Source organism: Macrobrachium rosenbergii, chromosome 7, assembly GCF_040412425.1.
Source record: "Macrobrachium rosenbergii isolate ZJJX-2024 chromosome 7, ASM4041242v1, whole genome shotgun sequence".
Classification (NCBI taxonomy): domain Eukaryota; kingdom Metazoa; phylum Arthropoda; class Malacostraca; order Decapoda; family Palaemonidae; genus Macrobrachium; species Macrobrachium rosenbergii.
In genome coordinates, this window is record NC_089747.1 from 5,513,753 (window position 1) to 5,539,288 (window position 25,536).

At 35.9% G+C, this 25,536-nt stretch overlaps 1 protein-coding gene across 8 annotated transcripts; it reads right to left on the reverse strand.

Moving 5' to 3' along the window:
* Positions 1-4,064: 4,064 nt before the first annotated feature.
* Positions 4,065-25,536, reverse strand: LOC136840059 (uncharacterized). Of its 8 annotated transcripts, XM_067106391.1 has the most exons (9): positions 24,830-24,918; positions 21,418-22,612; positions 20,230-20,424; positions 18,266-18,404; positions 13,898-14,034; positions 11,362-11,539; positions 11,010-11,160; positions 9,893-10,056; positions 4,065-6,375 (listed from the first exon to the last, which is right to left on the reverse strand). In XM_067106391.1, the coding sequence occupies exons 3-9, from the start codon at positions 20,418-20,420 to the stop codon at positions 5,917-5,919; spliced, it is 1,419 nt and encodes a 472-aa protein (XP_066962492.1). In that variant the 5' UTR covers positions 20,421-20,424; positions 21,418-22,612; positions 24,830-24,918; the 3' UTR covers positions 4,065-5,916. The 8 variants fall into 8 exon arrangements, with proteins under 8 accessions (XP_066962492.1, XP_066962489.1, XP_066962488.1 ...); XM_067106388.1 differs by lacking the exons at positions 21,418-22,612; positions 24,830-24,918 and adding an exon at positions 25,310-25,536; XM_067106387.1 differs by lacking the exons at positions 21,418-22,612; positions 24,830-24,918 and adding an exon at positions 24,973-25,372.

The window sequence follows — 25,536 nt, forward strand, 5'->3', positions numbered from 1 at the left end:
TATTTCTACTGTCAAAGGTATGGTCTCACACACAATAGAAATGGCCTTCTCAAGAGAAAGGATGATCCATGATACAGAACATGGGATTTCACAAATCTGACGTGAATCATTTAGTGAGTGAGATATACTGTAAGACATAGAGGAGACAGAGAGACTGAGACTCAGAACTGACCATGGCTACTGATTCTAAATGGTTGCAAATAAAATATGATTTTACAGATATTAATTGGATGGAAATGAAACATGTGAAATTAAATGAAGATAGGACTGAATGTCTGAGCATCACCATCCAAGGTACTACTATAGCCACGGTGTTCAATTCAGTAAAAGATTTTGGACCAATACTTAAGAGCCTCTGGAAAATTAGTTCTAAGACTGCTTCATGAAGGTATTCATGTTTGTTGCTGCTACACCAGCAAAAACAAGATTAGTGATGTTCACAGCATAAATTATCACGAACTGCCTTTTTAAGTGGTCCTGCAAAACATCTTTGTTTCATGGAGAGAGGCTGAATATCAAGAACATAACCAGTAACCGCCTGTCACATCTCTGAGATAAAAGCTTGTGAGCATAGTCTGGCATATCCACATGAATGTCATAAAACTACTTTGTTATCAAAATCAAGTTTAATAGTTGAGAAGTCAAAAGAAAGCTGATCTTGTGAACAAGCACCAAAACTTATGTGTTGCTCTGCCTTTGATTATACCCTACAAGATTTTAAAATAACTTGTCTGAGCAAGAATGGGAAGGTACTGATTGTTATTGGTACCTCAAATATCCCAGGGACAAAAAAGTTTTTAAGTACTACCTTTCCCACAACCCTTGGATATTTGGAAATACTGACAAATCAATCTGACAGGCCAGAGAAGGTACCTCATGAAATAGGGTCGTGATATAAGTGATGAAATGGCAATGGGCTCTGTGACTTAGTTTGGGTACCTGGAATTGTGTCTTTGCAACAAGATTAGGCTATAAGAGCAGACCCAACTTCCAATCTTGGTATGTCATCTATCTTGGGAGAAAGTGGTTCAAGTTAAGAACCTGTTTCCCAAAGCCTTGCACTCAAGATGCATCTACACAGGTACTGACACGCATCACACTATCCAACAGGACATGTAATACATGGGTTGCTCTTGAGGAAGACATGAATTTAATACAACAACTGTCTTACCCTGAACAACTTTCACACACAAACATTCCACACTGTCAGGCTGATACTACAGAAAGAAATTATCAAGAAAAACCTACATATTCACAAACATCCAGAGACAAATATGTACAAATTTTGCAGGCCCCACTTCTATCATGAATTGCAAAGTATATACAAGAAAGGAAGTACAATACTGTAACTTCTTACAGGAAGGGTATGTTCTGGAAATATGAATGTAATTCAGTTTAATTACATCCAATGGGATCAAGGATTAATACAATAGTTATGTCTATGGCCTCCTAATTTCCTCATTATCAATAAAAATATTACTGTATTAGTGTTTAGGTAATTCCATTTGACTCTACTATAAAAAATTATCAACTACAGTATTACTGTTATTTAATATAAATTTCTCTCAAAACAGAATGGGTCCTACCAACAGCTAACATCTGACAGGCTGGTAATTTTGCCAATGTATAATATTCAATTATGTAAATGAATTAAGATAAAACATCTATAAAATCTTGCTTCTTCCATACTAACACTATGAGATTAAAAAGACTTTCGCAATGCTAACTAAGTACTTCGTACCTGCCTTAGCACTAGATTTAATTCTATCAGCATCACCATAAATTATTCCATTTGCTCTCACTGATACCCAGTGGTTTCCTTAAGCATGCCATGCTTTTCATCTTTAACAGACCACAGTATTGCTTCAAGATTTTTCCCAGAAATTTAATTTCAGTTCATGAGACAACTAAACTCACTATCACTCTTCTTAATTCCCTTGTTAACCATGTCTTAAAATGAAAAACCAATAAACAAGATGCTATCCTAAATAATAAAATAAAGCACTACACATATCCTTAAAAAGATAAATGGTTAAATAGTACAGATCTGGAGAGGTACTACCACTGCAATGACTCAATTTGAAGTGTAGGACATACACTGGAATAAATATTTTTTAATGAATTTCACATAAATTGAAACGAATATATTTTCTAATGAATTCCTTACTGCTTTATCTTATAATTGCACAAATTAAATTAGTGCACAGTAAATATTACAAATCAGTGATAATTATCCTATGTTAGATAAATTATAAATGAAAAATTATATAATACTTGCCCCTCATTCATTATGTTGAATGAATTATGAGAATTATAAAAATGAGAATGGGAAATACAGTAGTCAAATGAATAATAGTGAGGAGGTGAAGCCCCTTTTAATGTAGCATAGGTCAATTGCAATGTCATGGTACAATACAATATGTGACAGAAGAGGAAGGCCCCAGTGGGACTGCTTTACTTGCCAGTCAGCCACCATTAATGAAACAGAATGAGGAGTGGATGTAGAGTAGGGAGATGGGTAGGGGTGAGAAATCTTAACCCTTCCTAGAATGCTGTGTCTTGACCTAACCACACCTTACCTTCCTAACCTAACTTAGGGTGTTGTGCCCTGACCTGGGGGGTGCTCCTCCCCAAGTAACACTGAATATTCCTCTCTCCCTACTCTGCATACTACCCTAGAATGAATTCAAGACTAAGTGTCATCTGAGAATGGTGGAAAAAGTTCTGTATGAACACAGCACAAAGAATGGGCTACAGAATCAATCTGCACAATTCTTTTGGCTAAACACTATAATAGATAGGCTATTCAGTAGTTATGCCTCTAACTATATTTGTGCAGTTAACAGCTGTACTGAAATGGGCGAAAGAATCAATTATCAGCTGCATCTTCTACAGATGATTATTACTATCATGAAGTAGTGGAATCAGATTGTTGAATCAAGATACCTAAAACTTATAGGGTTGGCCTGAAAGATTTGTCTTTAAGAACATATTTTAAATCTATCTACCCAGCAATTCTTTGAAAAATTAATGACTGGATGAATTGAGAACAAGATTTGGACAAAATCTCCTAAACTAATTTATTTCTAAAACTTGTCATTTGCTGTTGGTTGAAGCCTAGGGAGGGGGAAGGGTAAGCAATGCAATGTTTTACAGACGGTACATTTAAACTAAGTAGACAAAATTACCAGGTCTGCCATGGCTGAATATTTAGGGACAAAACAAACACAACCACCAATTTTCTACTGTTTTGCCTGTGGTAGTCATTACTTCAAAAGACATTCTTAGCACATGTTGATATGAGGTACTAAGGCTATTTGTCAACAGACTCCCATCATAGGCCATAGATAAACCTTTTTTGTTGTGTTATCGTTTTCATAAAAACCAACCCAACCAGTTCTCATTCTAACTTATACTGCACAAAGGAAAACAGCATAATGAAGAAGATGGATGATGATGCATGGAGAATACGCCATGCTATTTTAAATTAGGTTAGGTGCAGAAAATGACTATAACCAAAGAACAGCTTGGGATTAGATGTTATTACAGTATTAAGTAAAGGTAGCATTACCAGACCACCAAGACCAAATGCCTAATTCTCATTAGGCTAGTCCTAAGGGGTTTGTCTTTAATAATAGATTTTAAATTCCTTCTAATCCCTTATTTTTCTTTTGAAAATTTTACAACTGGTTAAATTAAAAATGATGAAGATTCTGGCAAAATTTACTTGATTTATTTCCAAAACTTGACATCTGCTGTCATATGAAGCTTTGACAATTACAGTAGATATATATTTCTGATCTGCATTAAAGTGGTAGAAATAAATTCTCTGATTTTACAAGATACAAAAACTCAAGCCTCAAAATGAATTATAATTCCAAAATTCCTTTAAAAATATGGAGAAGAATGGAGAACTCTATTTCTATGTCTAACCTCACAAAATGAAAAGCTGATGTAGAAGCATTTATGATGATAATCACTGCATTATTATAATTAACTGAGAAAATAATTCAAAATAACAAAAAGCTCTAATAACTGTTTCACCATGTAATGAAAAGTTCAAATGTCCTGGTAATTTTATTAGAAACATCTGATTTCAATAAACTGTATACCACTTTGCAACACAAGGCTCGTATCCAAAGCATTGTTTCACTGAACTGTATAATATACATTTAAATTTGGACATGGAACCATACAACCACCACTGGAAAAAGAACAAAAATTCTAATCCTATTACAACCAACTTTTGTTTGCCTGTTATGAATGAAAATTAAATCATTAACCATTTGGATGGAATATCAGGGCAGAGACCCATTCAGATTTATTGACGATCTATTATTGTTAAAATGGATATCCTATTTGATGTCTGTTCTAGATATCCTACAGCTCTTGAACCTCATAAAGTAAGTTCCTGTTCAGACACTGATATTAAAATGATTAAGTTTCAAAATAAATATACAACAGTAGAAATTTTAATATTGATATGCTAAGTCTTCCAGCATTTTCATCTAATATATCAAATAGCATGACCTTCAGTGCTATCTATCTGTTCACAGTTTTGCAATTTTCTGATACAGTGCTTATTTAAAAGAACATGTTTTCTTAACTTTTTATTCATTTGAAAATCAATAAACTGCCTGATAAAGGGTTTTCATGCATTTATAAGGATCAAATTAATAAATTTAATTTTAGAAAAAATAATTCTATTAATGAATTTGGATTAGAAAGCAAGTTAAGATTTATCCACCAACTTAACTAGCATATTTTGTCAACATACAGTACTGTATATTGTATTTAAGTGTTAAGACCTGTATGTTGTATTATAGTGAAGTCTCTAAATGAGTGTTGTACATAAGTTGTTACTATGTAATATATTATGTGGTTATGTTCATTACATTATTATATGCTGCATTCCATACTTTTATAACACAGTTAATATTAATTTTCAAATGATTAGAAAGAAGAAACCATTCGTGTTGTGCTTTTTCATCTTATTGGCTAGTAGCCATAACAATCACTGTCCCTGCCTCTACTTTTCTCTTACCTTTAACCCCTGTAATTGTAATATACAGGAAACTAGAAAGTACATATAAGTTTCTTCAGCGCAATCGAGTTTTCTGTACAGCCGCTACAGTGTATAATCAAGGGCACCGAAAAACAGATCTATCTTTCGGTGGTCTCGGTATAATGCTGTATAAGCCGCAGCACATGAAACTTTAACCACGGCCCAGTGGTAGCCTATCCTATATCAGTGCCAGAAGCACGATTATGTCTAACTTTAACCTTGAATAAAATAAAAACTACTAAGGCTACCGGGCTGCAAGTTTGTATGTTTGGTGATTGGAGGGTGGATGATCAATATACCAATTTGCAGCCCTCTAGCCTCAGTAGTTTTTAAGATCTGAGGGTGGACAGAAAAAAGTGCAGACTGACAGACAACACCAACACAATAGTTCTTTTACAGAAAACTAAAACTGATTACTTCACAGAAAACAGAATGCATACAGGCATTTCTAGAGGATAAATAGCATTTCTTATTTTTTATGACTAATTGTGTACTCCACAGGTTAAGCCTTCGACTAATATCTAATACCTTACGAGGAGGAGGAGTCTGCTGTATAACTTTTCGTACAGCGGCTAATATGCAAAAGTTTTCTGTCCATTTGAGACAGAGAAATTTAAATGAGCATAGAAAACTTTATTTAGAGTAATGAGTTCAATGAAAATCAACTCTATTTACAAATACAAATGTCACTAGGAAGTCAAATTCCCTGACAAATCAAGCACCATAACATTACAGTATTGCAAACCTGCAACTCTTATAATAAAAATGTATAAAACTAATGTACTCTACAGTACAATATTTTCTATAAGATATATGCTTTCAATATTTTCTCAGACCTTCATGGACATATGTCAATCTTTCTTGAAAAACTTTGTAGCTAACCCCAAGATCATAGAACTGATCAACCAAAAAACATTACGAAAGTCCCTCCAAACAAGACGAACCAACTGTTTGAAAGCCAACTGCATCAAATCCCAGCGTGTACTCAATATTTCACCATTTCTTGACTCAACAATTGTCCCGTCTTCAGCAGGTTTGTAAGCATAAGTCTTGAAGAGTGGAAAAGATAGGAAAAGCCTAATGATGACAATACCCCATATCTTTTTCATGAAAGCTGGTGGTGGATCTACTCCAGAGCACAATGCCAGGTCTTCCATATAATCCCACTGCTCGGCATGGAGACGATGATAATCTTTCTTGTTCCTTCCCTTTAAACGGATGTCATCCAAACCGTTCTCTACCAATGACATCATCTCTGTCACTGATGGCAGTTTGGCTTGACCAGTGAGTGTTGCTAGAAAGTAGCAAACCTACCGAGGATAAAAGAAAAATAAAGGGTTAACGACATTCACTCCCTATCATCTGGCAACACCTGTCTTTGTTTTGTAACATCATGAGATCATTTTGGTGAAAAATGCTGCCTTACACTTAAACATCGGTGAGATAAAGAAGCAAAAACCTCTAAGAATGGAGATAAGTATTTTGAATGGTATCAAAGTGAGTTCACAATGAATGCAAATTATTCTTCTGTGGTAGGTGTGGATCAAGTTGAACGTATCCTTTTATTAGACTGCTTGTTTGGGCCTCTCAGAAACTTTGTGAACATTTCCTTCACACGGCAATGCAACAACATATCTTTCACCAAAATGCAAAACCAATTTTTTTTTTCAACATGTGGAATTTCCAAGTACTGTAGTCCCCCAAAAATAAAAATTTCTTATACTAATTTGTTTTTACAGTAGCAACACTTATTTTACTTGCTTTCCTTTGCTACTCAAAGTAGAAACCCCAAATCTTTATTTAACAATTAGCAATAGGAGTTAGATTAAGGATGTATGCTCCTTCAGAAGAGGAAATACTCTCTCAATTGTAAAGACAAATCACTTCTGTACCAACTCGAGGGCCAAGAACTTCAATTAGATTATAGTTTATACATGGAATATATTTTCATATAAAAGCACATACAAGTCCTGATCACATATACCTAGAATATTTAGATTTCAACTGAGATCAAATACTGCCAAGAAAGTATCTAGCCAGACAGAAATACAAGACCAAGCTCTCTGCAACAAAGCTTGGAGGACTAAATTGCTAACATTAATTGTCCAAGAAGAAATACTGATGGATGGATAGCATATAACCTGGATGGCATCCCCATAAGAAATACTTCAGCCAAAGAATGGCATAATTAGAGGAGTTGGCCAGTCTGTGGGTTAAGGGCTTTACTGAGCATTTACCTTCGCTACCACATACAGTCATAAGAATTTTGTTAACTGACAAGCAAGTAGGAAAATAAAAGTACTGTATAGGAATCTGAGGGTAAGCAATTACCCTTCCACAATACAATATGTTTTTACACTATGTGCCAAATATCCATAAAAATGACAATGGGAAATAGATAATACCAAAGGGCAGCATACCCTGTGCAACAACAATACCCACTAAGGATAAAGTGAGAAATAACATATCACTTCAGTTATGTTTATGAAAATGAAAAATTTACTAATAAAAATAAAAAGATGCAAACAGCTGTCAGGATTACATATGGAAAACTAATATAAATATTTTTGTGTGCAGTACAATATACCTACTTTGACAAAATCTTCACTCCATACATTTTTTTCATGAGGTTCTATGATGCCCAAGCTTAGTGCAGATGTGGTACAATGTCATGTCATATGGATATATACAAGAATGTTATTGCAGTAAATTGTAGATGCTATGCACTTATTTTAATGAATATGTACAATATATTTTCATCATCATAGACATTTTTACATCAGCTTTTCCCTTTGTGGGGTTTGTGTGTTTGGTACACTGTGCAGGTTAGTAGTGCAATCTTTCCCTAAGTGTTTGTGGTAAACAAGCAAAGATGTAGTGTACTTTATTAAGATCAACATAACATCCTTCCCCTTAGACAGCTTCAAGGGCAAGGATGTTAGCTCCTAAAATTTTGGGGATGGACCTTAAAACTGCCATTCTAATTTAGGTGAGATTACGGAATGGTAGGTTAGTATACATCCCCTTATCTACAGTTAAGGGAGTGTCCAGGCCACCCAACCCTAAACTAGGTAGGAAACTGCGCCCCAGGTTAGGTTAAGATGTAATGATGGCCACCTCCGGCGATTCCGGAGGAAATCTTTGGTAAGGGGACCTTTTTTGGGTTTGTTTGTGGGGCAAGTTAATGAGAGGAAGTTACAATGCCCACACTAGACAGGAGGATGCCAGATTAACCCCTCAGATTTTTATTCTATTGTTGTTGTTATCTTGATAGCTTATATTCATGCTATGTTCTGTCAAATGTATATTTCTAATGAACTGATCAACTTGAAAGAGAGTTGGACTGACTTAGAAAATTTAATAACCTAAAATAAGAAACTAAAGTAAAAATTGTATTTGCCTGCATCCACAAAACCTCATTTCTAAAAAGACAAGTTACATCAGGACGAAACAAACTGTATAAAATTATAAACTGTGCAACAACAGTGTTTAAGAGTGCAAAACAGAAGAACTCCATATAAAGAATATACTAAATGTTGGATAAAACTATTCTTTAACTATAACCTGTATTGGTAACAGAAGTTGAAAACAGAAAACAAAGACTTTTAAACACCTTAATAGTATTCCTCATGTGTTTACACTAAATAACAATAAGAATAGAGAGTGAGCAGTTTCTCTTAGGTAAAGTTAAGAAAGGTGGGGCGAGAGGATTACAACCTAATGATATTCTCAAGATTTTGTAGCCTAAACATTGATGAGAAGCACTTCAGGTGTTACAAAGTCTTTGTTTTCAGTTTTAATCTTCTGTCAATACTACAACTTAGTAATATAATTGTGGATTTTCAATGAACAATATAATCATGACACTGCCAAAGTTTTTCAGCAAAGAAAACTGTAGTAGTTACACTAGCTAAACAAAATTATAGTCACAACAACATGTAAAAACACACCAAATACCTAGGTGCCACAAGACCCCAATCCGTAAATGAGCAAAAGGTAATAAAATGGGTACAAAGTGCTCCCTTTGATCTCATTAAGATGGAGGAATGAAGATGAATGAAACTGAACTCTACATAGCACTTGATCCCAGACAATTCAACAAGTAAAAGCTTTTAGCAGGTGAAGGGGTCCCCATGGGAATATAAAATTTAGGCCAATGGCCAAGCACTAGGACCTACGAGGTCATTCAGCACTGAAAGGGAAATTGAGAGTAAAAAGGTTCTAAAGGTGTAACAGGAGGAAAACCTCACAGTTGCACAATGAAACAATTGTTAGGAGAAGGTGAAAGTAAGATAGAAGAACGAGATGATGAATGGAGATACAATAAAAGGAATGAAAGGGGTTGGAGCCAGGGGCCAAAGGGATGCTACAGAGTACCTTAGGTACACTGACAGCTCTACCCTCCTCTAAGGGGTCCTCATGGAAAGGCTAATTTTCAGCAAATTCCCATCACTTGGTTTGACTGTTCCAGCCTTGCGTTAGGGTTTAATTTATAAAAGAATAAGATAATTTGCATTTTCTATAAATAAACCATTAAATATCATACAGTATACGTAATGACAACAAGGGCAACCATTATAATCATCCCCATATACTATAACAACCATTAAAGGGTTATACCAATAAGTTTCAATTTCATGAAAGAGAATGTTTCCAAATACAAGTACAGTACAGTACTCATATGATTTTATGACGGCAATGGAAGCAAAGAAGTTTTAAGGTAAAAGCACAAGAAAAATACACCAAAGAGAAGTACAACAGCTTTGGGTGTACATAATATGTAAAAGGTAAAGTTAACATGGCAGATATAAGAAGTGGATAACATACCTGATAATACACCAGAGGAAACACAACTACCCTCGATGGTATTCCAATAAACCCCATTGTTGAGTAGCGAGCATTGATTATGTGCTTGTAGAGAGGTTTTACTTGATTATTTTCTGCACAAATTCCACAGGAGTCTGACAGGAAAGGAAACTTGTACTCATACCCTGAAAAATGAAAGAATGCTTCAAACAAAATACACATGGGAGGCAATTTATTTTCTTGACACGTGTTTGTTAGAATGTTTACATGTATATTGCAAAGAAAAGACTTTATTTTCAAATATAACTGACTAAAACTGAAACATAAGTTCGGTGAAAATTTATTCTATGACTAAGTCTTCATCATCAGAGTTCATAAATAGTACAAATCATTTTTGGCTAATACAGAAATGAAGGTGGAACATTGAAAATTTTTACATTTTTTCCATATAACGACCTGTGGATTTTTGGCTACAAGTTCTGGCAAAATTCAATTTCCTCATATTGCTTTTAAATTTACCACAAATTTTGGTAAAATTCAATTTCCTCATATTGCTTTTAAATTTACTCTATAACTAAACCTCCGACCTCTGAGTAAACAGATAACACTGATCTTCATTTTTTAGCTAATACTGATACACTAAAATTTGACATTTTTTCAAAGACTGATTTATGGGAATTTGAAAATTCTGGTAAAATTTTATTTCCTACAATTTTCTTTTATTTCATTCTATGATTACACCTTCCTCCTTAGAGTGCATAAATAATCCTAATGATTTTTAGGTGGTGCAGGCTTTTTTTGACAGGTCTGACATAACAAGCCATGTTTTTACAATGAAAGAAGTGTTTACTGAAACACAGCAATATTAATTTCTAGTGGGCACCCCACATCCCCTTTAGCTGGACTGGGAGACAGGAACTGGATTCGTGCACTGAGATCTTTCTATGAATTGGCTTTCGCATTCTACACAGCTATAAACTATTTACAAACAATAGGTTATTATAGAAGATTTTTCTTTATTATAAAATACTGTATGCTATTTTTCATCTTTACTCTTTGTAGAGAATAAAAACAAAAAGATGTTAGAAAACTAAAGGTTAGCTTTACAAGAGACAAACAAATAAAATGAAAAATTCACCTGTACAATAAATTATTGTATCAACTTCCACACACTGTCCATTATTCAAAATAAATCCATCGAGAGTCGCTCTTTTCACACTTGGAACTTGAAGAATATTAGAAGGCAGTTCACTGGGAATTAACACTGGAAAGTTGTGGGCTAGGTACACCTATATATAGAAAAATCTATTACAAATTAACAAAGAGCTAACCCTATTTGTTGAATGGTTAGGCAATCAAGAATAAAATCATAAGCGTGAAAAATGTACTGTACTTTAAAAACTAACATTACTTCTCATTAATATCAACATACTTTAATTTTTCTGCAAACAATCTTTGCATTTTCAAAAATACTGAGGAAAAATACTCACCTTATCTGCAACAGAGGAAACCTCCACGCAAATGTCTAAACCAGAAGCACCTGCTCCTAGTATCAACACTCGGCAACCAACATACTCTCTTGGATCCCTGTAATCGTGACTGTGAAGTTTCTTGCCACTGAATTTTTCAATGTCGGTAACTGGAGGAATTGCAGGTACACTAAAATGGCTGGAAAAGTGTTGATGATACCATGAAATGGAGCTACAGTAAAAGGCTAACAACAGTATAAAGAAAAAGAAAAGTTTACAGCTTTAATAAAATGGTTGTCAACAGTATAAAGACAAAGAAATTACAAGTCTAAGTCAAGTGCTAAAATGACAAAAGTGAAGCTACATGTACCATATAATGTAAATAATTTACAAACTTTTAAAAACTATCCAATATTCATAACATACCACCATTACTATATTTCACAATAGCCTATACTTGACCAGACCATTGGGTTTACATTCTCAACTCACATGAAGTTGTTTAAATTTATAGCCCTTGCTTGCGACAATGCATCAAGCATCCAACATCATTCTTCTATCATTTCTACTGATCTAAGGGTATGAGAATTAGGAACCACTATAACACAATGCCTTCAATTTGTTCCAATAACTGGAAACTGGCACCACAATACCAAGAGACAATGATATAAAAACATATCTCATAAGGCAATTACATTGTTTTCAATATCAAAGATAAGTTCTTACACAACATACAAAACTTTTATTTATAACAGCATTCTAAAGCTCAGAGTAACCTCACTGATTTTTTCATGTCAGGTAAATACCCATAAAGCCATGAATGGTGTTGAGAACTCACTGCTCAATGTAACTAGGATGGGCCTATACTTCTCATTCTCATTAAGAATTAAACTCATTTCTCCAGTTATACAAAAAAGTCTAGTCCAGAGTTTCACCCTCACCTTACAAATCTGCTGCAGCCAATAAGTCATTTGAGTATGAAAGGCTAAGATAATGTGGTGTCATTGGCCTTGCTACCACCACTAGTGATAAATGAAAATGGTTTTCAGTAATGTTTATGCACAAAGAATGGGTGAAAAATACATACTGGACTTTTTGTCTCCCAAGAGAGAAATTAGGTTTTTGAATGGCTATTATATTGGTGACATACCACTGCATGTCATTCAGGTACCAGGTAAATCCAACAGTCCCTTGGTAGGAAATGTACACTCATCTCTGAGTTAACATCAGGATTCTAGAGAAGAAAAGGAACCAGCTCACAACTTAAATAGCCTTAGGAGACCCATCAATTTTGAGTTCTTTCAAGGAGCAGTAAGAGCATGAGACTGGCACTCTAAAAGATGTCCTCAGCCCCATGATGTCACTGGGCATGCCTTACTAGTGCCACTTTTGATTTTCAAAATGCACTGAAGGTCGGAAAAGGGATGAGAAAATGTGGTTTGCCAAGAGCCATCTGGTCTAATACTCTGCAAACTGAAATATTATTCTTTTTTATGCCAGAATCAGCCCTCATACTGGATATGTTGATGCTTAGACTGATGGTGCTACTGCTGTCATGTAATGTCTGTTTGTGACATCTCTGACATGCTGTAACATAGACAGAAGAGAGATGTGTGGCAATTCTGACAGAACCTATATGGGTGGCAGGCTACCAACTTGAAATAATTGACCATCAGAATGCAGTGACCCCAGATTGAAAAAACAATGGAAAGAGGTTACTCTTTCTGATCACAAAGAAATCAACACCACATGACCAAATACTGGAAGCCCACTGAATGATCAGAGCCCTAAAAACAGATGGTACCTCTAAATTACATCTATCTACATCACCCGAACAGGAGGGGGCTCAAAGATACCTATACTGTCCCTAAACCAGAGCACAACAGCAGCAGCCAAAACTGCTGGCACAAAAATTTACAAACAGGACAAATCAGGGCATTACTACTCATGCCACAGGACTTTTGCAAACCTCTGGGGAAAGAAATCATCCCGAGTTATGAACTAACAGTAAGATGCTAGATGGAAGGAGATACAAACCATTACCAGGGCATAAATAAGAAAATCAACTGGAAAAATACAAATACAAAAATTTACTCAGAAACAAGTGTAGAAATAAATTCTGAGAACTAAAACATCATTTGTCGCATGCTCAATAGACACACAGGGAACAACTTGATAAACACTAGCAGTGTTTCAGATATACCAGGTTAGGTGGTGAGTTCATTCTGGAGTATGTCTAAAGGAGCTGCTGACTACAGTAGAAGGCAACTGTAAACTGATGAGTGTTATGTTAAAACAAATGCTGTATTACAGGTTTATCCCAACAACAGTTATGAAACCTTTTTAACTTCAATAAAAATAATCATAAACTATACAAATCGGTTAACACCCACTGCTAATAATAATGCAGGAACTGTTGAATTTCAGTTGGAATAAGTTAACAAGCCTATTCCAAAACAATTGTAAAAGTCAATCTAAGCACCTGAACTTGCAATTTTGTCAGCCGAGAACATTACGCAATTACCCAACAAAACAAATAAGCACTGCTAAGTCTTACCCGTTACAAACACACAAGGCATCAACAATGGTGGTAGTTGTTGCACCATCAGCCAATGATGTGACTGTGACCTCCCAAGCAGGGGGCTGACCGTCCTCTTTTAAAACTGGTGACACTGTATCAACGCTATGACCAAACTGAGGATAAGTGTTCAAAACTAAGCTTGTGACAATTTACAGATGTAATAATTAAAGCAAGAACTCTTCAATAAATAAGTTGCTTTTACAGTAAAACTATTCATCAAAAACAACTGGGAGAAAGACACAGCCAATCTTTTTAAAGGATCTTAACATCACCTAAGTAAGGCAAAGCTAGTCAAATACAGCGCTTGACACATTACCTTATATCTCTGAACAATAATCTAATTACAGTTACGTGGCTGATTGCCCTGATGAATCTTCTCTAACCATTTCTACCAGTTGTCGCTAACACATCTGGTATCGTTTAAAGATCTTCAGGCTCTTGCAATTGTTAACCTCAGTTATCAGCAATAGGCCTAGCCTTTAACTAAAAAATGTCTATTTGCAAGGCAGCCGTTGCCCTTTTAGTTACCTTTTGTGACAGTGGTAGTATATTTGCACCCCCACCAAAGGGTTGTGTTAATAACGTATGTTTACTGAATTACAGGTAATATCCACCAATCATATCATTGCATAAACATTTTTCTACATTCTGAATCAATAAGGGAATTTATATACTGCATAAATTGAATAACTAATACATCAGAAAGCATAATCTTCTTTACAACATTGGGAAAACAATTTGCTCATTTAATATGAGCACTCTCAACCTTCATTACCTTTGCTGGAATATGAGCGAGTCTGCTACATTTCTATGTAGTAAATTATTTATCAGTAATTGGTAAAGAAAAACACAGCATTGACTTTGCTTGTTTGTTTAACTTCTAAAAAGCAATATAATTAAAATATGCATGACATGCTTAAATATCTCTCTGCTAAACATGACAAGATATTTTTTATGAAGGTTCTGATGAAACATGAATTTCTTAAAAATTTTTCATTTAATGTCAGCATTTTGTTTAGTGGAACATTATTTAATGGCTCACCTATAAATCTAATAATCATTTACTGAACAGTATACAAGAGCAATTTCAAATAATTATTTATGCTTTCACTGTAATCCATCTGTATTATAACAATAGTGATCTGCTAATCCATTGGTGTCTGTTCTCAAGAATCAGGTTTACAACCAGTCAAAACATCACAATATTAACCGATAAGCTGCATTTTAAAACAGAACGTACCAATAATTACTGTACATAATTTTTACACATTCAACCATGTGGCTAATAGTAAGAAAGCATTCAAGTTGAAATACATAATAACACTAAATCCATTTTTTCAATACACCCCAATTATTCATATCAGCCTTTTGTGCATCTGCAAATTCCAGATACTCTACAAAAGAGGAAGAATCCCTCCAATTTCACCTGGATGTGTATGCACCCTAATAAACAGGTCTCTGGGAACCTCCTCAAGGCAAATGCTGGTTCTGCTACTGTTGTAATCCCAGATGAAAGAAGAAACTAATTTGAGTAAGGCAACAAAAGCCTATAGCTCATCTAATTTGATAATGCTGTAACCACTGATCTTAACATCTCCCATGGGAGTGGAGAAGTTCTTGGAACTGACAAATAACAAAAATAGACTTCAACATTATGGAGCATCAAACAAAAATATTAAAAGTGAGAGGAATTCTGGCTGATCCCCAATCTATACACAGAATGCATTCTTTTAAGCAAGCTGACAGTGGGTAATAAAATCTGCATTATTCCCAATGCATGCAAGATCTCCTGCTTGTAAACAATAACACTGGTCTCTGTCAACCATCAACACAAGTAGTTGAAACAAAATCCTTGTATTTCACTAATGCCGAAGACAGATTGCTGCCCTCTCTGGATGAGTTTATTGAGGTTGAAGATCAAATTACACCAAAACTCCTGTAAATAAATCCTACCTAATCATGTCTGCAAAATCCCAGCAGCTGACACTGGGTGCTGGACCGAGACTGCAAAGCTCCTGATCATAATCTCTACCAATACAGGACCATGGTTGCATTATCCACTGTTTCTGGCACTTAGGCATATACAAGCAACACAGAAACTCCAGGTTTATAGATGCTTCACTTATGAAATTCCCGGCCAGGAGGATCACTACTTCTCAGCTTAGTCCCATTTCTCTACGGGTTCACTGTTTTGGATGAGCCCCTTCCACCTACCTCTGTGGTGCGCTTCTACTTTGTCAAGTTCCTTCTCTCTCAAGTCCTCCCTCACACAGTCAATGATCCATGAAGATCACTGACTAATGGAAACCCTGACCCAAGTTAGTTTCCATTTGCATGTAAATCAAGGTGAAAATCATGTTGATTAATTCCAGCCATGGGACTGCTCTTGTGTAACAGTGACTAATACAAAATCATTATCTCTCTTTGTGGAGTTTCAAGTATGCAACAGTGAACTTAACTAAATATGCCCTCCTCTTGCTCTTACTTGCTAGTTCCCATTAATGACAGTAAATTTAGCTACTTAAACCTGACACTCACTAGTATCATATAACAGCGACAGTAACTGCAGTACAGTACTCTCATAGGGATAGGTATAGTTCCAGTAGTTGTAAGTCATGGTTATATAACAACAAATTGGGCGAGGTTTATCAACAGTGACCACAGAGAGGTGTGGTGTATGTTAAAAGTCTCCAGTATAGAATACTTTAACATTAGGGGGAAAAGATAGCAAAGATTCGCAGCAGGAAACTTGATACCTAAGGAACAACTTACCACAAGGAACTTAACCCAATCTATGATGGATTACATTTACCAAACTAACAATGATTGATTTTAACATTTTTTCTCAGCCTTTCCACCAGTATCCTTCACATTCTTCTCGGCCTATCTCTTCCTCTGTTCAGTTTTTATATATTCTAGCCAGCTCATGGAAAGCTGGGTCTCCTACTGCTTTTATTAAGTCACTTCTTACAACATTCCAGATAATCCTTAGGCTATTCCATATTTCATTTTCATGATGACCCTTGTCACCATTCCAGGTGTCATTCTCTGATGATCCCTCTATTATATAAGCATCCTCCCACACATTCTTGTCATGCATGTTTTCCAAATACTGCCTCCATTATTCCAGTATCTCTATTGTCAAATTTAATTTCTCCATTTCACTTTTTATATATTTTGCCCCTTTCATATCTTTTCCATCTTTCCTCAGCCACCTTGGTATCCTTGAATATTTTCTTTCTTTCCTTTGCTGTGCTGAAATTCCGATTCCAGTCTTACAACTCTTCACTGTACTCGTCACTTGCCTTTTAGCCTCCCTCCCCTTTTCTGCGTAAACATCTCTATCCTCTTCCCTGCCTGTCCTCTGCTAAAGCCTTCTCTTCAACTGGGTGCCCCCTCCCCCCCCTCTCTCTCTCCAATTAGCAATTCCCTTTTAAATGCCTTCTTTCAGTGGTTTCCTCTGACCATTTTTTCGTGTTATATTTTTTTTCACTGTTTCTTCACATTTCTTTATCTAATTTCTTAATTTCAAAGCTTTTATTCTCTTGACTGCTTCTTTTTCATCTATCTGTCCCTGTCTACTGAATTAGTTTGTGCCATTCTAAGATGTTAGGCAAGTCTTACCCAATCATACAGTCCTCTTCTCTGATCCTATACAGACACTACCCTATTTACGAACATACATGTTACGAACATCAGAGATTTGAACAAACATGATCGTAAATTAAATTTGCATTTGGTAAGAAACAACTGCATTATCATCACAATTTTAGGTTTTACGTATTATTTCTATTAATAAAGTACTGTACTCTATAAAGTACAGTACTGTATATACACTGTACAGTAATGTGTTTCAGGATGAAAATCATACAGTACTGTATTGACTTCATATCATACTGCACTTAAATAGGCACGAAGACCAACAATTCAAGATACGAACAGCCATTTGGGACAAAACTTATTCGTATGAAGCACAGTGTCTGTACAATTAAAAACATATGAATGTATTCTCCATCACCTTACAGTACATCAGTCACAAAAGTGGTTAACTATTCATTGCACTTATAAATCATACTCATACACCAAAGCAGAAAACTGTTTACATCCTCAGCATGAAATAAACATTCAATACTTTAGGTTAAAAAATCTCAGCTCTAACTAATTCACAGGCTTCATGGCAAAGTGTCATTATTTTCATCACTTAGTTTACAAAATACATAGAACTGAATATTTCCATCAGGACCTTGGGAGCTGTTTCAGAAATACTAACCAAAACTTGTTTTTCATGCTCAGTTTATGCATACAGAGTAATCTAAGTTTGAAGATGACTTAAGTATTTCTTACCTTAATCCATGGTAAAAGATTGAAATGTTTTGAGTAGTCTTCTAAGTACTTAAGGACAACAGAGTGGTGAGCAAAGTCTTCCTCTCCTTCTGGGAAGGCAAAATCTGGGAGACCCATCATCACCCTTGGTAAATCACACCTAAAATATTCAAAATAACATCTTTTAATATTTTCTCAAACAAAAGAAGGTAGCACATAAAATTTGAAGACACTTCTGTATTTCAAAGATACAAAACTCTTATGCTGACTTATCCCTAAACGATGGTTTAGGTTTCATAAACCGAGTGAGACAACTGCTTTAAAGTCAGTGGATGAAATTAAGTAAACAGTGATTTAACTTGTAGACAAACGAGGATTAAAACCTGTTTCTCTGGTAACCATCCTCTGCCTCCATGGAAAGGCCTCCACCTCAATGCTTTTCCTCATAAACTATATCACTCAAATAAAAAAGCTGGGAAATGGAATCCCCAATGAAAAAAAAGACAGCCTCATATATGATACTAAAATCATTCTACAGTTTTTATCTATTCATAAAAAAAAAGGTAGCTCATCAGACTATATAATATACCTGAAGGAACACCAAAAATTTGATTGATGATTCCTATCCAGATGTGGAGAGGGGAGTGAGACTATTACAAACCAAGGGAGATCTTCCTTCCCATGGGTAGTGGGGAACCAGAATGACTTGCAAGGATCTCAAGAGGTAACATCAGTTCTGTACTTCCGGAACTGTCTCTTAAGAATCTTAGATATTCCCTTAAAAGAGTCAACATGTTCTGTAATGTATCCTTTACGTGATAGAAAACAATGCAACTTCCTGGACCCCATAACAAATAATCCAGCAAGTTCCCAGAGATAATAAAAAAAAAAAACTGGTACAGAAAAGTCAAAAGCATTCAAAGGGTAGGATTCTTCTTCGAAAGGAGGGATGATAGCCCAATGAAAACCAGCAAGTTCAGAGATGAACACCCTATCCAATTCTTAGTGCTTACATCACCTTCCTCCCAAATCCCAGGGGCATGGGGCTTTGATTCCCGATGGAAGCATAATATAAACACAGAGGTAGGAAAAAAGGGAACCTTGCTCTCCAAGAGAGTAAGGAGTCAATGACTGACCTGACCTTGGAGGATAAGGAACTTATGAAAATCAGTAGAAAGCAGAGCCAGTTTTGGCAAACCTGAACAATCATCAAAAGGAGTTGGTTGGGGAGTGAGAAGAGACAAGAAAGCTTAGTTTCCTATCGTACAGAAACAAGACAAGGCAACCAAGATTCTTTCTGACCTCTTCTCACCCTATGATGTCAAGAATTTCAGGGTCTTAGATCCTCTGAAGCCATTTCAGTCTCCAGAGAGCACCATTAGGGAGCTCTCACTAGGGTCAGCAATTTTTAATATCAGAACTGCAGCATCACCCTCAAGACAACATTTGATAACCAGAACAACCAAATATCATCATCTTCTCAGCTTTTCTGGTTGGGGTCACCCTTTTTTAATGAGCTGTTACCAGGTGTTTCTGACACTCAGTCAACAGCTCATTTCATAATTTGTTTTGGCAAACGTTTTACAGGCTGTTGCCCTTCCTGACTACAACCTTCCCTATCTGGTCTTGAGAAGGATACAAATCATATACAGTATTAAGAATAGCCATGCAAAAACTATAAACCATTAACTCAGGTGAAAATGCATTCCAGATGCAAACTTCTCTCACACACACATTCACACCCCAAAATGAAGCTGAAATGAAAAAGTGCACCACGTGAGAAATGAGATTCACCTCTGCTGGCAAGAAGTCTCAAGCTCATTAATAGCTTTTTCATTTGTTTAAGTAAGAAATTAGCTCTTCATTTTACGTAACCAACTAGAAGTAAAAGCAAAAGTTTATGAGAGGATTGTTTGTTGCATGGGCACATACAATTACTGAACTTGTACTATACAGTACTGTAACAGGAACATTTAATAACTTACTTAAGATTCTGGTACATGCTAGAATGGACAGGAAGCCCAAATTTGTCCACTCCAACGTCATCTGATAACCTCCATGTTCCTCCTAGATCTGCCGACTGCTCCCATACCACTGGAGTCAAACCAGAAGCAAGAGTTTGGCGAATGGCACATAAACCGCTGACCCCCGCTCCGATTATGCCGACAACCTTCATGTCCCTATAAAACCAAAGAAACTTGTTATAGGTATTTCACAATTATCTTGAATACATCAATAAAATATAGTTTCTTCAAAAATATCAAGTAATATTTAGGACCTTATATAATCCCATGAATTCCTGGTAAAGTCATTTTTAATTTTAATAAAATGATGGAAACATGCTCTCAGCTCTTGGCTGTGATAAACTACTATGCAAAAGACAAATTTCCTTTTTTTAGATTACAGTGACAGCACCTGATGATTACCACACAATTATAATAATACACAGAATAAAAATAAAGTTTTACACACACAATTATAACATCACCTATAAAAAGAAAACATTCTAGAAAAGTTAAAATTGTCCTAAGTGATGACAAACCAGTTATAATTATAGATAAATATATTAAACTACAATAAACAACACACATGCTCAATGCAAGAGGTACCAAGACTTCCTATACCATGGGCCTTATGCCTTACACTAAAGTCAGTCAAAATTCTTTGCTGTATCTTTCCAACACCAGCTTCGTTTTTTTCCATCTCCTTTCTGTTCACTCACTTTGGCCTCTTTTCAATTCTTGTTATATGCTTTTACTTTGCCTTACTTCAGAAAGTAAGTTTAGTGGGATCTGGCAAGTAAATACTGTACAATATAATAACAGCTGTTTATTCTTTATAACCCTTGAGCTATGCAAAAATGCCAAAACTTGATTACGAAGTTTCTACAGAATAGAACTCTCAAGTGATGAAAATATTTAGAACTCAAAAATTAACAAAACTACAATGAATAACATGAAAATAGCTCCTGATTTAGGGTGCTTCATACTAGACCAACTTTTAACTTTGGTTAACCATGAATAGTAGTCCTTTCAAAGTTTGGTAGCTCTTATATTTTATTCACTGAATTGATATAACAAAATGATTTGATTGCCTTCAAGACATCCTGTGTACAACTTGAAAGTCTGGTGATACAAAATGACTGAAAATACATACAAAAGGTTCGACAGTACCTTTATGTCATATAAGACTTGAGAACCTTCCCCATACTGCTTGCATGTATGTGGCATTTCTTGTCAAAATAAATGTACAGTAAATTGCCAACTTCACTGCCAAACCCAGGTTAAGCAGCCAATCACAGAGTTCCCTCACTGACACGTTTATGTCACTCAGATCACCTGTCACTAGGTCTTGGTTGCATAACTGACTGACCACTTGTAACCACACGTCTATCTGCATATATCACAAGCAGGTCAGATCCTGGCAATAAATCAGTTGACTCCTAGCACTCCTGTGTATATATTTTTTACAAATCAAACTGGTGACCTCTCGGAGCAACCTGGTAGACCAGCATGCTTCTCACATCAAACCCTGGTGACCAACTGACTAAATACAGCCATGCCTTATCAACTGAAAATCATTAACAGACTAAACAGGCTGCTTTAGCTCTGGCTTGCTTTCTCTTGAAAGCAAAATGTCATTCTCCGCTCACCAGACACAACATTGTCCTTGCATCAAACCCTGGCAACTAACGAACTAAATACAGCCATGCCTACTGACACCAAAGCCACTAACGAACTAAATATGGCACTTAAGTTCTGACTAGCTCTCTCCTGAAAGCATTTAAAGATTATCTCAGCAGCACAGTACACTCAGTATGGTTCTTGCATCAGCCCTGGTGACTAATGACTAAATACAGCCATAGAGATGACATGGCAAGGAAAAATATCATGGGATGTCTACAGGACGAAATATCAAACAAGAACGCAATCAACCTCCATCTGCATCCATTCTTGACAACTGAACTGTTTGATTCCAAGGAGCAGAAATACAATTCTACCTCTGAAACATCACAAGCCCAAAAATAAGGCAGACTACTGTATGTCCTTCAGGCTATCACAGACACCTTCTTCCTTTTATCGCACATTAACTGGACACAGTGTGAGACGATTGCTTAAGATGACCTTCGCCAGTTCCTAAGACCTGAGTGCTCCCTACCAATGCCTAACCACACCCACCATGCCCTTGGCCTCCTGACCACTCCACTGGGGGATATGACAGCAAGGGCATCCTGGGACAGCTTTAGGCCCTACTGATGTTGCAAGAACTCAACTCCAGTGTAAAGCCCAAGAATGTTCGACCTCACAAGAGCGATATGGTTCCTCTGCCTTCCGACCAACATCCGGGCCACTATCAAAACCTATTAGGCTGCATCAAATACAATAAAAAATAAGATCACACAATGCAAAAAACATGTAGTCTGATAATCATACATGTCATTTTCTAGCAGAGAAATTAGGCTGAAAAAATTTGTCATCTAGGCTATAAAGACTATAGTCTAAGAAACATAACTAGTTAGTGTTGTTTCAAGGGGTTAAAACAACTGTACCAAATGTAGGCTAATATAACCAATGAGAAAACAGCAAAAAAAAAAATACAATTATTTGAGAAATTTACTACCAAAACCAAAATTAACTGGAAGGTTCATGTTGCCAATTATACCTTGAAAAAGATTTGTCAATTTATAAAAAATGAGGTAGATTTATTCTTTCTGATAAAACTACGAAAACAAAAGCATTAACAATTAGGCAGCACATCAAATGGTGTTAAATAACATGAAAAGTAAGAAAAATATATAATGCCTTAGAAAGAATACGAAACGGAAAAATATCAACACAGCACTAATCACATTAGCTCGTACAACTAGCTGGATATGTCTATGACTAAAAAGAGTCTATGCCTTCTGCAATTGCATTCAAACACTGAGTGCCTTTAATTCATTTACCTAAGCCTACACATGAAATGGAGGAAAAATTTGCTCTTAAACATGAACAATTCATTTTTGTTTTTATATCCAATGCAGGGAAGAAGGACGTAATATAGGCCTAGGTAAAGCTTCAGCAGCCATATGACAAACACTTGCTAAGCTATAAGTGACAAGAAAGTTAATTTTTAATGATGTAAATAAAATACAAAAGAAAGCAAATCTACAATTAATGCAGAAGAAAAGAAAAAGAATCATGAGGTGTATTAGTCTAGTGTGAAGAGGTCATTAGGGCTTTGACTTACCACAAACCAAAACCTGCGGAGGTTTAGGGCAAAGACCCAATGCCAGGTAAGGACCCAGCCTTGTCAGTTAAGTTACGTTAGGTTAGGGAAGGCTCGGTTAGGATGCATATCTATTCTATCTAAATTTCCATGCTTTAACATTGTTTGGTGACTAGGCAATTTGACCTGGCGCAAATGTTGCCTTGTGTGACTTCAATAATATTTTGCCCGATTAGGCCTATGTTATGATTTATGCATTTCCTAACTTTTTAACAGGTGCACTGCATTTGTGCTTTGGTTTTCCCCCAAACAAAACCCTGGTTCTCCAATTGGGTCACCCATAGTTGTTTTGAGCAATCGTTAGCCTAGAAACATAAAACACAAGTAACAGCTGGAAAAATGATAAAATTTGACTTTAAACCATTATCGCGTTTTGGACTTGAAAATATAAAATATTGGCCTAATTTTCTATCTTTTCATGTGTGACTCAAACGTTTGATGTTTGTTTCGCCAGAAAATGACCTATCCAACCACATTTAACCTAACCTATAGTACCAGGTCCTTACCCTAGTAGGATACATAATTAGTTTCAAAACATTCCATAAACTTACCTAGGCCTAATTCTAAATGAGAACCATCAATAGGATTGATATTCCTGCATTTCACTCATGTCGCATTTTCCCCCATCCAAAAAACCCCACTGCTTTCCCAATGAGGCCCCCCAAATTGTAAGGTAAAAGGATGGAGTCCACTACCTCTAAAAAGGTATTTCTAAGTAATAGTTCTGCACGGACTGTATGGAATGGTTCTGCGAATACAAGAGACATTAGGGAGCCAAATATTCAAGAAGGGACTGACTAAGGAAATCTAATATACAAGGAACCATATTAACCTAACATACCTAACCTAACCTAATCTAACCTAGTAGGCTATGTTACTTGGCAAGGGGCTCTGGCCCCCAGACCCCCAGGTGAAGGAAACTACACTTTTTAGCAAAAGTTTCCCTATGACACTGCACAAGCGCAGTAGCAAAATATAATCAGTTCTGAGGTTAATTACATATTAATTACAGTCGAGCGACATAATGTAACGGTAAATTCTTGATAAGCATCCAAAATACTATAGAAAAAGTCAATTTCAAAAGTAATACCCGACATGGAGCTACTACTTAGATCTACCTCTACAAGTACTCACTTGCTACCGAAACGAATTTCACAAACACTAGGCTACTTATAGGCCTATGCTAGGCTATTTCAAAGTCCTGAATGCAACAGCCATGGCCTAATCTAATGATTTACGGTAAAATAATACCAGGACAAATAAGCGGTTCATATACCTAGCTAAAAACCAAAGTATTCGTAGTATTATTAGTATTACCCAAGTCAGATTTATAGGCTGGGAGATAAGGTCTCGCCCTGGGGCACTTCAGCTACAGTATATTTACAATACAGTCCTAAAGGGTCTTCTATACTGATAAGCTTAGGCTATGGTTCATCCAGCACAAGATGATGATAACCTACTGTCATGGCAACAAGGGCACGCGGGCATTTCATGGGCAAGCAACGGCGATTATCTTATTGCTGTTCAAAAGTCGATGATGATGATATCACGCAGGAACTTGGGCATAATATAAAAACTATAATTTACAAAGTCGAGATTAAATTTCGTGGACTCTGTTACTCGGTTCCTCACGAACACAGTTACGCGCAGTCAACGATAGCTCCAGATACCGAAGCTTTTATAGAACTTAAAAGTGATTTTATGGGTTTTACTTTCGGTTTCTTTTCAATTCTTTTATATAACAGTGATTTGTCACATTATTTAGCGTTTCCATCTTTTGTAGGATTTTGTATTTACTTGCTCTCCGTTTCTCAGTGCTTACTTTACAATCACAGTTCCGGGCACACAACAATGGCTTTTGGCGCTTCATAACTTACAAACATTTTAGATTTATTTCTTTCGGTCTTTACCCATTATTTTATAAAACACTGATTTCACGTGTTATATAATGTTTCCTTCTTCTGTAGGGGTTTTTCGTATCTTAATTCCACTTGTTTACTTTTCAATTGAGTCTTTTCTTCCTC

Excerpts from the sequence above, each read along its gene's own strand:
- LOC136840059 (XM_067106388.1), bottom strand. The coding sequence starts at position 20,420 with ATGAAGGTTGTCGGCATAATCGGAGCGGGGGTCAGCGGTTTATGTGCC. Across the intron at positions 18,405-20,229 it reads AGCATGTACCAGAATCTTAA|GTGTGATTTACCAAGGGTGA; the intron begins GTAAGTTATTAA and ends TGAATATTTTAG. Across the intron at positions 6,376-9,892 it reads TTCCTCTGGTGTATTATCAG|GTTTGCTACTTTCTAGCAAC; the intron begins GTATGTTATCCA and ends TATCCTCGGTAG.